Source organism: Coffea arabica, chromosome 9e (genome assembly GCF_036785885.1).
Source record: "Coffea arabica cultivar ET-39 chromosome 9e, Coffea Arabica ET-39 HiFi, whole genome shotgun sequence".
Taxonomy (NCBI): domain Eukaryota; kingdom Viridiplantae; phylum Streptophyta; class Magnoliopsida; order Gentianales; family Rubiaceae; genus Coffea; species Coffea arabica.
In genome coordinates this window covers 37,863,936-37,877,502 of record NC_092327.1, presented here as the reverse complement: position 1 = coordinate 37,877,502, position 13,567 = coordinate 37,863,936, and the positions used below count along the sequence as shown (strand labels likewise).

Below are 13,567 nucleotides of genomic sequence, written 5' to 3'. Positions count from 1 at the left end.
AGGACCTCAGGATTTTTATAGAAGAGAAACGCAGGCATTGTGCAGCCTTACAAGCTGAATCACAGCAGCACCGGCAAGTAGATGTCCCTGAACGGGTAGAAGCGGCACTGCAACAGTATTCGTAAATATTTGCCACCCCGACAGGTCTACCCCCGGAAAGAGAGTTGGATCACCAAATCACTCTCAAATCGGGAGCGGAACTCTTCAAACTTAAACCTTACAAGTACCCTCATGCACACAAAATCGAAATAGAGAAGCAAGTGGCTGAAATGCTCTCTAGCGGTATCGTTACTCATAGCAGTAGTCCTTTTGCCTCTCCGGTGTTGCTGGTCAAGAAGAAAGACAACTCATGGAGGTTATGTGTGGATTATCGGAAGTTACATGAGTTGACAATTAAGGACCGATTTCCCATACCGAATATAGATGAACTCCTAAATGAATTGCATGGGACAAAGTATATGTCTAAGTTGGACCTTAGGGCTGGTTACCACCAACTCAGAGTTAAGGCAATGGACATGCACAAAACTGCCTTCCAGACGCATCATGGTCACTTCGAATTCTTGGTCATGCCGTTTTTTTTTACGAACGCTCCGGCTACCTTTCAGGCCTTGATGAACCGCATTTTTCAGCCATACATGAGAAAATTTGTGTTAGTATTTTTTGACGATATCCTGGTATATAGCCCCACCCTGGAGTCGCACGTTCAGCATCTCCAAATAGTCCTTGGAGTCCTGGCTGACAACCAATTGTTCTGCAAATGATCTAAATGCTCATTTGCCCAAACTTCGGTGGAGTATTTGGGACATGTGATATCTGAAAAAGGTGTAAGCATGGACAGCTCTAAGGTAGAATGCATCCTTTCCTGGCCAGCACCCCAGTCTGTGAAAGAGCTGAGAGGATTTTTGGGATTAACCGGGTATTATAGAAGATTCATCAAGAGATATGAGGTAATCAGTAAACCGTTGACGCAGCTGTTGAAGAAGGACGGGTTTGTATGGAATTCTGAAGCTCAGATGGCTTTCGAAGACTTAAAGAAAGCCATGACGATGGCCCCCGTACTGAGCATGCCCGACTTTGAGATACCTTTTGTTATTGAAACGGATGCCTGTGGAGTGGGAATTGGGGCTGTCCTGATGCAACAGGGACACCCCATAGCATTCCTCAGCAAAGCTCTCGTAAATCAGAACTTGGGAATGTCGGTATACGAGAAGGAGCTCCTTGCGTTGGTGTTGGCTATCACCAAATGGAAACACTATCTGGTCGGCCATCGCTTCATCATTCGAACGGTCCACCAGGCTCTCAAATACCTGCTGGAACAGCGACTTACACACCCGTTGCAACATAAATGGCTGACCAAGTTGTTAGGCTTAGACTACGAGATCCAATATAAGAAAGGCATTGACAATGGAGTGGCAGACGCATTATCTAGATGACGAATAGCTGATCAAAGTGCCGCGCCTTCAACCAAACATGGAACTTTGAATGTTATCTCTTCTGCTTAACCAGCGTGGGTACAAGAACTGCTAGACAGCTATGCAGGAGATGCTATGGCTCAAGAACTTATTCCACAACTGTTGCTAGATCCTTCCTTCAACTCGGACTACCAACTGGACAAGGGACTGCTAAAGTTCAAGGGTAAATTGTATGTGGGCACCTCAAGTGGAATCAGGGATAACCTTGGGAGTGTTTGGAAAGCATAATTGGTGGGTAATTTGAAATTTTAAGAAATTAGCGTTTGTACTGTGTAAATAAAAGTGGTGGGGTAATTTACTGTAGAGTTCCGACATTGGATTCCTTAGGTGCAGCCTTTTGCACTAAAGTCATGCAAAAATTCATTCCTTCACGTGGCAACTGCATTTTGACGGAAACCTGCAAAAAAAATAACCGTTGGTTGAGGAGAGTAAAGGCATTTACTCCTGAACACAGCACAAAGGCTAGAAGTGCTCCTCTATTCGGGCCTCTCTTCGCCATTTTCATCTACCAACAGACGGGAAAGACAGCTGCAATCAAACCCAGCTTGCAGAGACGTCCGGCAAACAAGATCCTTGACTGAAGTTTTGAATCTATCGGACGCATTTCACCCTGCCGCGGTCGACGCTTCCAACACCCAAACGGAATTTCTTGCTCCGAGCCCATTCCACTTTCTCCCTATCTACAGCGGCAGGTACAATTCCCTCGATTTTCTGGATTTAGCTGCAATTTACATTCCATAAACCTGCGTTGATCTGTCTTTCTAGTTGTCCACGGCTTCATCAGCTGATTATCTCCCTTGGACACCTGATTTTGTGTTGGCTGTGTGCGAAGAGTAGATTTCGTTTATGGTAGATTAAAATGTACTTAGGATTAATTGAACCCGAATCTGAATGAATGGTGGAATAAAGCTGCTCTGGCCTTTCAAATTGGGAGGTTATGAGCATTAAAACTGGATTAACTGGATATATTGCAAGCAGGGAGATTTATTGTCTTTGGGCTTTTTTCTTATCATGGAAAGAAAATTTAATGGGGAAAATAAAATCTGTCCTGAATTTATTAGGAGGATAAGTTGATGTTAGAAGTTAATTTTGCTTTGGAATATGTCAATTTAAGCAGGTGAAATAATTGATGGTGGACAGAAGTAAAATATATTATGACCCTTAAAAAAATAAATTCATCACCCTTAAAAAAAATAATTGAAGTAAAATATATTCTACAATTACGTAAATTAAAGATGGACAGAAGTTGTTTAATAAAGTTTTACCAAAAAATACAAGGGATTTTCACTGCTTAATTGCATTGGCCTTTGGCAATCAGTTTTCTTTTTTTCCATGGTTTCTTTTGCTTTCTTTCCAATTAAAAAGGTTTGCCTCATAACGCACAAGGATTGGACAAGTGTGATAGGAAACATAAAAGCAAAATATACCGGTCTGCTGTAAAATTTATAAAGTATTTAAAGTTAAATGTGGGTGGCGTCTGGATGCCCAAGGCAGTAATATGCAAAATATTACTGATAATGAGCCAACGAGTCCCTGGATTAATACTTTGAAGTTAGCAGCAAGTTACTTGTCCTTGGCATTGATCATGTTTATTATTGAATAATAAACTCATACTTTAACGTAGTATAAGTTGTTTAATGGGATGCTATAAAATAAGTCATAACTGAGACAGTATATGAAGGAAAAGAAAAAATGGTTTTGAAGAAGAATTAAAATTGGACATATACTTGACAACAAAAGTTTACATGAGCAGCCCAGAGAAAAGAATCTTTACATTTTGAGTGTGACCCAGAACCAAAGGAAAATAAAAGGACTAGGATTTGTGCCTTTTCAACAAAGAAATTGTATCAGATTATACGGAATACATAATCCTGCACAGTTATAGATGCTTGAATTCATAACTTTTGGTTCTGTTGTAAGTCTCATTTGATGAGGTTAGATACATGTCAATTAGCTTATAGACTTGTCGATTAGGAGTCAATTACCTTATTATTGTGGGCTGCTAATTTCCAGAATTAACAGAAGCATGGGATTTTTTGTTGATCAATGGAACTTGAAAGCTAACATGCTGGGAATTTGTTTGGATGCAAACTCCCATTTGCTGTTTGGATGCATATTTTTTGCAATGAGTTAATAATTTTACTGTCCAGCTGCTGCCATTTCGGTTGTTCTGAGGCAGTTCTCTCTTCGGTTATGACCGCTGAGAAGAGGAAGAAGCCTTCTTGCGATTGTATGTTCTTTCTACGCTGTATTAGAAAGTAATTTTCGCAGCATATTCATTGGTTAATAATACTTTTTGTTCGAATTTTGAAGCCTCACCTGTTAGCTGTACGTCCGATTGCTCTACCCGTTCGTCAACTGCATCCAACAACTACATCAAGTGCCTTGAGGTCTATTTTGAGGCAAGTGCCTTCGTTGAGTTCCTTCTGCACCTGTTTTTGCTTTCACTATTGATTGTCCAGATCTGTTTCCAAACCACTTTAATTCAATTTCTGTTATCTCAGTCCACTGCTAACTCTTTTTCCCCATCAAACTTAGCAAATGGCTTCTAGGATTCACTGGACTGATGCAATGGATGAAGCTTTCCTCACAGCCTACGTCAGTTTTCGGGAAAATGATGTTTGGGACAAGAGGAAGTCGCTAGAGACCAACTACGACATGTTGGCAGCCCATTTGGTGAGCAATCACATATTGACTGTGACTGGCCAGCAATTGCAGACCAGATTCTATCACATCAAGAAGAAATGGGACCTGTTCTGCAATCTGCGTGGGATTTCATCAAAAACAGAGACCGGGGTTGGGTGGAGTGAGGACAGCTACTGTTTCACTGCTGATGATGAACATTGGGCCAACTTGGAGCAGGTATGGACTTGTCGCTTCCCTGACTTCTGTTAATTGAATTTCTTTGTACTTCAGATTTGAAAGGTGACTTCAGATTCCCTATTGAACTAAAATCTGAGCACTCAATCTTGTTTAAACTGCACTTGTTATTTAATTCTCACTTGTGTCTAATCCTTGATGCCTTTTCATCCTTGATTTTCCGGTGACTTAATCAATTTTTATATGCTGACTCCACTTGTTATTCCGTCTTATTTTCAATCCTCGAAGTCTTTTAATGAGTTAATCTTGTAGCTCAGTCATTACAATTACCTTATTAGATTGAATGATGAAAAGAACCTGTAATTTGGTGCACAACTACATATTCAATTCTGAATAGAACTAGATTTGGGTTATAAAGGGTTATAAGGGGAGGTTCCTGAATAATATAAGTATTTTCCTTGTTAAAATAACTTGAATATTTAGAGTTTTCAGTAAGCGCATGAAATTTTACATAATAAAAAAAATTACAGCTTCAATGAATTCGGATGACAACTCGGGTTACATCCCTTTTCATGAAACTCAAAAGTTAAACAATTCATTTGTTCCATCTATAACATCCCTTTTCATAACTGCATGGGCCTATCCTCGCAAGAATTTATTTATCCTTAGTCTCAATAATTTAACAGGCCTGCTTTAATTAAAATTTGGTGCCTTTTAGTTGCTTTGATGCCTTTTAGTTGAGACTAAATTTGGTGTCTTCTATTTGTTGTAAAGTACAAAGGAGGAAAAAAAAAAGAGTTGTTTATAGGAGAAAATTTAGTACTTTAATATTTTGCTAAACATTTTTAGTCAAATTTGTAACTGTTATATATATATATATATATATATATATATATATATATATATATATCCAATTCTGGATAACCTTTTCTGAAATCAAAGTCCCTGTTCAATTAATATGGTCCGTGCAGATCTTTTCCTGCAAAGGTTGTTACTTGTTGGGACCATTACCAACTGTAACTTTGAATTTTGAATGTTGAATCTTGATCAGGATTGTCCTGGTTTATTTATTGGCAGAGTAGATAATTTTAATATCTCACCTCAGCTATGATCTTCCTCAATCCTTCCAAGTTCCAGCATTCGGGCATGGCATTTGTACTTTTGTTGATTTGACAACTCACATAATTGTTTGGACATAAAAAGTGTAAAATAATTTCAAGAATTAAAAATCTTATACAAAGACACGTTTGAAAAAACAAAGAAAACAAGAAAGCAAATTTCAGAGATGCATGGAATATTTCATTATGAGCTTATCAAAGCTTCTCGCCAAAGTCACACCAGAAGCAGCAGCACTTCTATGAACTTTAGAGAGCAATATGAAGAAATTTCTGAGCCATTCGAAACTTGAAAATGACCAATTGTATTCTATTTAGTGCCTGCACTGCTGATGTCAATTATAATGATACTAATGAATGGCCTTCTCATAAAGTGATGAGTTAGTGTCAAGCCTCTATCTGCACATCCCAAATTGATATCCAAACATCTTTGCTATTTTACTCTCGTTTAAATTGTTTTTTTTTTTTTGCATAGACAGCTGCAGTGCCAACCTTTTTTTATCTAATCTTTCATGTTCTTTCTTTTCTTCTTTCTTGATGTGCTTTTTTCGATGAATTTGACTTGTCGATTAGTGCATTTCCTTCAATTCGTGAAATGGGATGCTGATTATTTGGTTGATTTTGGTTTTTATGGCTCCACTTATTGAAATTCTGATCATTGTCGACGAAAAAAGTTGTTTCTTTTTTTTATTCATCCTCATTTTAAGTCTTTCTTGCTGAATCTGCTTTTTTTCGAGTGTGTTTTGGAGGCTTGGTTGTGTTTTCTGTTTCTTCACAAAGTAATCAGCTGTGGCTTTGGATTCTTTTATCCTCTCTGTATGGGTTATATTGGAAGTAAGATGTAATAGTAGCAAATCAAGGCAGCATTAGTGAGTAAATTTATAAATCTGGGTTCTTGTTTCCATGATATGATTTACTTGAAGTTGGATTATCCTTCGCTTAGTTGACCATTCTTTTCTGGGCAGACGGATTAACTGGATTAGCTTTGATTGGATTATTTGACTGCAAAATGTGAAAATTGTTCGGCTTAGCTGCTGGTGATTTGTCATTCACAACTCTTTCTTTAATATACAGAAATATTAGCTATCGACAAAGTTTTGGATCCTGGATTTAGCTATTGACATAGTTAATTGAATTAGCATTTTCCTTGTTAAAATAACTCGAATCTTATAATAATATTTTCCTTGTACACTATCAATTCCTGTGTGCTCACTTCATATTTGCATTTCACCAGACCAATGCCTCGTACGTTGACTTCAAAAAAGAGAATTCATGCTACTGGTACGATCGGTTGACACCGCTACTGCTTGGAAGACATGCCACAGGCAGCCGTGCCCAGTCTGCAAGCGAGGTAGTTCCATCGGAACCGCCTCGCCGAGAACGGTCCAACACTGTTGCTAAAAATCGGAAGGGAAAAGGTCAAGCCTCTAGTTCGAGGGTGCCTACTCCGGTGAACGTACCAGCAGTTGAGGATGACGACGACGTCTACTATGTTCCCCCAGTTCCTGGTGCAGTTAGAGGAAAACGGTCAGCCTCAAGCTTAGGAACCAGTGGTGAACCTGAAGGGAGTAGAGGTTCAAAATCGACACGGTCATCTACTGGTCTTGAGGATGCTATAAGCAAGATCGGGAATTACACCGACTTCGTTCTTGAGGACAGACGGAGTAGGTCGGAGTTCGACTCCCTCTACGGCATAATGCAGTGCCAGGATGTGATCACCTCAATGGATATTCCGGACGAGTGGAGACTTGAAGCATGTGATCACTATGCCAAATATGAGAACGAGGGTGCAAGGATTATTTTTCTTAGAGCTTCTGCAGCCGATCGCTACGGCTACATCCTCAAGTTGATGAAGCTAAAAGGCTTGGCCTAGGCATGCCAATTATGTGAAATGTTTGTACTATTAAAGTACATTGTGGATGATTGTACTTGTATAACGTGGTTGTTTGTGGATTACTTGTCCATATAATATTAGAGATATTTATTAACTTCTTGTGAAGAAAAAATGTTTATTCATGCCAGAGGATTATGTTGCAGGGAAAATACCGTTTGCCTTTTCTTTTCTGGAATTTTCCTGGTTGAGTTCACACTCTTATTGAGATTTCTGAATGCTATTCTTACTAGTTCAGTAAATTTGCTGTCATTGTCAATTCTAAATGCTGCATGGTACATTTCATGAAAAATTCTGAATGAAGCTGCAGAAATAGAGGACCTGCAGAGATGTGTTTCTTTGCTTCCGGTGGTTTCAATTTTCCCAAGTTTTTCATTTTGTTGGTGTGCAATTCATTATTATTGTTTGGAGATGCATGGATATTGTTACTGTTTTGGTGCTCTGTAGCTATTTCTTTCACTTATGGTCTTCCACACAGCAGGGAAGCAGGGAGTCAAGTAAAAGTATTACTACTATTGCCTTATCTTGATGATTTTGAGTCTGACAATTGGTTATTATATTATCTGGTATCATCAGCCCTTTGTTGGTATGTCGGTCTAGTTTCAAAAGTTGCCAAGGAAATTTTTAATGAGCCCAGGAGGGAATACGTTGCAATCTCAGGGTTGTGGTACTTCTTTTCTTTTCTTTTCTTTTCTTTTCTGAACATCCATTCACACAAGCATTGGAAAGCAGGATGCTGCATTCTGGAGAATTTTAGCTTCTCACACCTTCAAATCTCCTTGCAGTCCCTCGAAATTTTTAGATTGCTATAGGAACTTGAACGTGGAGAAAAAGGTATTGGAGATGGAACTGTGAGCTATGGAATGGAGATATTTACATGCGTTCTTGGACTGGCATATGGTCCTCACAATGAAGACAGAGGACACAAAAAAGAGCATGCACCTTTTTTGTCCATTAACGCAAACTACTGTAACACCAATCCTGAAGAACAAATAGCTGACACGCCCTAGTACTGCAATTGCTGACAAGCACATGGGTTCTATAGCATTTGTGACTAGTTCTTTGAGATAATTTCAGAGAGCTCCCCTAACGTTTTATTTATTTTTTTACTTAGCTCCCCTAAGGTTTGAAAAATTACACTTACCTCCCTTGATTTGATAGTTTTAGTAACAAAATCTTAAAATAAATTGATTCGGTCAAATTTTTAAATGAATACCCTAAAATGACCTGCAGTAATGAGTTTTAATTTTATGTCTATACCTACTAGTAGTAGTAGTAAGTATTTGATAAACAACAATAATATTAATAATAATTTATCATTATGATAGGATACTTTTGATGGTATTTATTATAGATTAAATTTATAAGATAGAAAAGAAGATGTTCAAATAATTCATTTAAAGTTTATGAATTTTTTGAGTAGTGGGATTTTGAAAATTTTAGATGTGATTTTGGACCATTTATTTTTTATTTATTGTTAATTTTGAGACAAAAAATAAAGATCAACAAAAACATTGGATTACTAGATATGACATTTGGTTACATTAAAAAATAGAGGTAATAGTGGTGATTGTACAGTTTTATTGGTAAAAAATTAAGAAAAGGAATAAAAAGAAAAAAATAATTTTAAATGGCATTCTAAATATAACAAGGAAATTTCATAAAAATATTTAAGGATAGTATTAAATGATAAGGGAGGTATGTGTAATTTTTAAAAGCTCGAGGGAGCTAAATGAAATTGTTTCTAAAAAACCTCAAGGGAGGTTTCTGAAATTATCCCTAGTTCTTTTAGATGGCCAATAAAAAAGTCTCTGTAAAGTTAACTTCTCCGTATGTTTCCACTATTTGCATTTTTTGTTCTGTGTCGTGTCCTCTGACGAGGGCCATAAATTGCGGAAATACATGTGCTATAAAGCATTCCAATTGCATGTCAAATATATCTCATGAAACGACAAAGTGAAAATTGTGGTGGAAGTTCTCTAAAAACTCCAATGTAGATCAGCGCATTTCCCACTGTTTCTTCACATTTAAGCAGTGCAATTCTCTATAAAAAGAACTGGCCTCTGCAATTCTCTTTTGAAAAACGAACGAAGAGGATAGAAGACAGAACGTCAAGACGAAGTGGCGGCCTTTTCTTAATTAACGTGGTAGCTGTGTGCACCTCGCCGTGTGGCAACCGGAAACTACGTGCGTGCCACTGGAAGCGAGGTAAATTGTAGACGAATGTTTTCAGTTATAAAATTGCAATCTAAATTCAATATCTTGCCATTATTTAGATCTTTTGTATGGTAGCCGTTTATATACTCTCACTTAATGCATTGTACGAGTTATTGGTGACTAATCGTTCATATTTTACCGCTTCAAAGTGATAATAAATATTTTGAGGTGTTACGAATTGAGTAGCCTGGTCGGATGGGTTTTTTGATATAGTACGGACTGGACTTCGTTAGGCTTGGATTGTTGTTTTATAACCTCTCACGTAATGCATTTATACATTTATATTAATATACATAATATTAATTATACATTTATACATATGATTTACATTTATAGATATGTCTCGACATAGGATTCAGAAAGCCTATTAAAGGAAGTAAATTTTTACTTTTAAGCATGCAGATACACAGGTTGTAATGTGTTGTTCTAGCTTGAGTGTCTTTGAAAACAATAAATAAATAAATAACATTTTTTTTAGGTGACGTATATGAAATAAAAAATAATTAAAACTTATATTTATGATATAAGTAAATAAAATTGTGTAAATAATCTATTTACTCAAAATGTATTGTTTGTCTTTTTAGTTGAATGAATTGAAAAAGTAACAGATATTTATAGGAATACATTCATATAATAACATTTATTTATAATTTATACATTTATTTATAGTAATAGATAATATAATACAATTATAATATATTTATAAGAGTTTTATATAAGTAAATAAATATATTTATTCATAAATATTTATAATTGTATTATAAATGCATAATGTATATTTATATAAAAATATATAAATTATAAATCACAAATATATTAATTTATACATTTATATAATATTCATTTATAATTATATGTATTTATAATAATATACATTTATACATTTATAAATATATTAGTATTAAAAGTTATATTGCCAAATACGTGCTATAAAGTCATATTGCATAGTATTCTATTTAAAAGTCATATTGCTAATTTATACTCCATAAAGCTACTTTACGTAATTGGTTTGAGAGGATGATGAAGTCTCTAATGGGACATGTCTGACCAATTACATACTTAATTTATGTCTAATGGGACATGTCTAGATTCCTGACATTTAATTTATGTCCAATACGCAAGTGGTATTAACACATTTATGGAATTGGTTATACTCATACAAAACATGCTTATATAAACATATATACAGCTATATACATCCCTTATCATGGCCTGGAACAACCGCCGTGGTGCTAGAGGACGCAATGCGGACCGCATGAGGCAAGATGAGGAAGATGAGGCCTTACTTCTTATGAGTGCATCGTTAATGTTAATGCATCCGTCACTTGCACACGTGGATAATAATCAACCACTTCCGCAACATGATGGTTCATTCACAGATAGGCAGTGGGTGGAACGCGTACTCTACGGTCATCATAGACGCTCAATAGACAACATGCGTATCACGACTGATAATTTCTTGCTACTGTCCAATATCCTTATCGAGAGACAGTACGTTCCACACAATTACCAACAGCGCGTGCCCATACAGGAGGCGCTTGCTATGACTTTAATGTTGGTCAGCCACAAGCATACGCACCGTGTGTTGGGGACTATTTTTGATCGATCCATCGAGACGATTAATCGAAATATAAAAAAGGTGCTCCGAGGCCTGTGTCTATTTGCAGCTGAAATAATACGACCGGGTGACCAGACTGCAGTTCATCCACGAATTGCAAACTCAACTAATTTTTATCCGTGGTTCAAGGTAATGTGGAAAGAATACTGATTTTTGGCGACTCTGTAGTACGACGATTCTATAAAGTTGATTATATATTTTTTACACATATTAGGATGCCGTGGGAGCGATGGATGGCACCCACATCTCAGCTTGTCCTCCGACAAGCGAGCAAATGGCATATACAAATCGGCACGGGTGGCAATCACAGAATGTTCTGGCAGTTTGTGACCATGACATGCGCTTCATCTATGTGTATGCTGGATGGGAGGGAAGTGCACACGATGCGCGAGTGTTGGAGTCAGCATTAGCATATCCGTCCGATTTTCCACTGCCGCAACCTGGTAAGTGATGGGTCCAATATTTCAAGTCAAGCATGTGCTATGCTTTATTACCACAACTCCTATTTTTTATCGCGTTTATTAATTAGAATAACTTTGTCAAATAGGCCAGTACTACTTAGTTGATGCGGCATACAGGAATGCTCCTGGTTTCATGCCCCCGTATAAGAACGTGGGGTCCGAATCTCCGTCAAAGACCTTGTTCAATACTCGACATTCGCAACTTCGCAATGTCATTGAGCGCACATTCGGTGTGCTTAAGAAAAGATTCAAATGGTTAAAGGGTCCGGTAGATAATTTCTATATGAGCACTCAAATCAGTATAGTCATTGCTTGTTGTGCGTTGCACAACTTTTTAAGGATGCACCAACCAGAAGATGCTCATTTTCAACGGTTTGAATCACAAGACGTGCACTTAAATGAAGAGCCAGAAATAGGCGGGCTAGTACCTCAGTCGTTCGCATTAAACGTGTCTCCTGCAGAGCTGGCGGAATGGAAAGCTAAACGAGACTACATAGCGACTCAAATGTATGCAGCACGAGGGCGACGCCGCCGTTAAATGTTCATCGCATTAAGTAGGATTGTAATTGTCCCTAAAATATATTTTCCCATGTGTAGAATGTACTTAAAATGTCCTCGATTTCCAACTTCTAAATTAATCTGTACCGTTTGGGTATTAAGTATGCAATTGGTTTAGCGTAAACGTAGTATAAAATCAAAATTTTCGAAGTCAAAGTCAAAATTTTCGAAGTCAAAGTCAAAGTCAAAGTCAAAGTCACATGCTTAAATTCAATAATAAGCACCTGTCCAAACGCTAATTTACACGATTTACTTGCTATCCAAACGCCTATTTCATATTTACGCGATCTTAAAAAGTAACCTAAAAAATATCCCAAATAACTTACAATCCAAACAAACCCCTTATCAAGGCGTTGCATGCATCTGCTGTTAGGGGACACTCCGGCTAAGAGGTTGCCTGCAAAGGGTGCAAGCTCTGTTTTACTGGCTGGGCATTAAGAAAGACGTAATACAGTTTGTGAGATCATGTGACGTGTGCCAAAGGAGTAAGCACGAAAACGTCCCCTACCCCGGCTTGCTCCAACCACTACCGGTTCCTCAGCATGCGTGGTCCCAAATAACTATGGATTTCATCGAACAGTTGCCCTTATCTCAGGGGTTTAACACGATATTCGTGGTAGTAGATCGTTTCACCAAGTTCAGCCATTTTATGCGCCTTTCTCACCCTTATTCAGCTCAACAAGTGGCCACGGTGTTTCTTGATAATGTGTATAAACTTCACGGCTTACCAGAAGTTATCGTGTCCGATCGAGACCGAATGTTTCTTAGTGGGTTCTGGCAGGAGTTGTTCAAGCTACTGGGGACCAGACTTCGTTATAGTTCCTCCTATCACCCACAAACGGATGGGCAAAGTGAGCGAGTTAACCAATGCCTGGAAACGTATCTCAAATGTATGTGTAGTGAGCACCCAACGCAGTGGAGTGTTTGGCTGTCGACGGTGAAATTCTGGTACAACACAAACTTCCGCACCAGCTTACAACTTTCCCCCTTCGAAGCACTATACGGGTACAAACCAGCTCACATCCCGTTGGGATCTTTCCACGACAGTGTGATTCCAGCTACGGCAGACATGGTGCAAGAACGACTACAGATCACGTCACTAATCAAGGAGAATTTGGCCAAAGCGCAGAATCGGATGAAACACTATGCGGACAAACATCGCTCCGAAAGGACTTTGCAAGTAGGAGAGTGGGTTTTCCTCAAATTGCAGCCGTATAGACAGAAGACTATAGCTATCCGGAGGAGCCTTAAGCTGTCCGCCAAGTACTTTGGACCTTTTCACATCATTGAAAAGGTGGGAACCATAGCTTATAAGTTACAATTACCACCCGGAGCTAGAGTCCATCTGGTATTCCACGTTTCGCTTCTTAAAAGAAAAATTGGTGACACTCAGACAGCTGTACCTGTCTTGCCCG

At 38.0% G+C, this 13,567-nt stretch overlaps 2 protein-coding genes across 5 annotated transcripts; both read left to right on the top strand.

Moving 5' to 3' along the window:
• The first annotated feature begins 1,842 nt into the window (after window positions 1–1,842).
• Window positions 1,843–7,450, top strand: LOC113709730 (uncharacterized). 4 transcript variants are annotated; one of them, XM_072066565.1, is made up of 5 exons: window positions 1,843–2,164; window positions 3,652–3,702; window positions 3,786–3,874; window positions 4,011–4,334; window positions 6,642–7,450. In XM_072066565.1, exons 2-5 carry the CDS (start codon window positions 3,666–3,668, stop codon window positions 7,278–7,280), a joined length of 1,089 nt encoding a protein of 362 aa, XP_071922666.1. In that variant the 5' UTR covers window positions 1,843–2,164; window positions 3,652–3,665; the 3' UTR covers window positions 7,281–7,450. The 4 variants fall into 4 exon arrangements, with proteins under 4 accessions (XP_071922666.1, XP_027088381.1, XP_071922668.1 ...); XM_027232580.2 differs by having other exon boundaries at window positions 3,623–3,702; XM_072066567.1 differs by lacking the exon at window positions 3,652–3,702 and having other exon boundaries at window positions 3,799–3,874.
• A 3,272-nt stretch (window positions 7,451–10,722) lies between these two features.
• LOC113710671 (uncharacterized) lies at window positions 10,723–12,132 on the top strand. The gene is made up of 3 exons (XM_027233794.1): window positions 10,723–11,262; window positions 11,348–11,576; window positions 11,681–12,132. Exons 1-3 carry the CDS (start codon window positions 10,723–10,725, stop codon window positions 12,130–12,132), a joined length of 1,221 nt encoding a protein of 406 aa, XP_027089595.1.
• The last annotated feature ends 1,435 nt before the right edge of the window (window positions 12,133–13,567 follow it).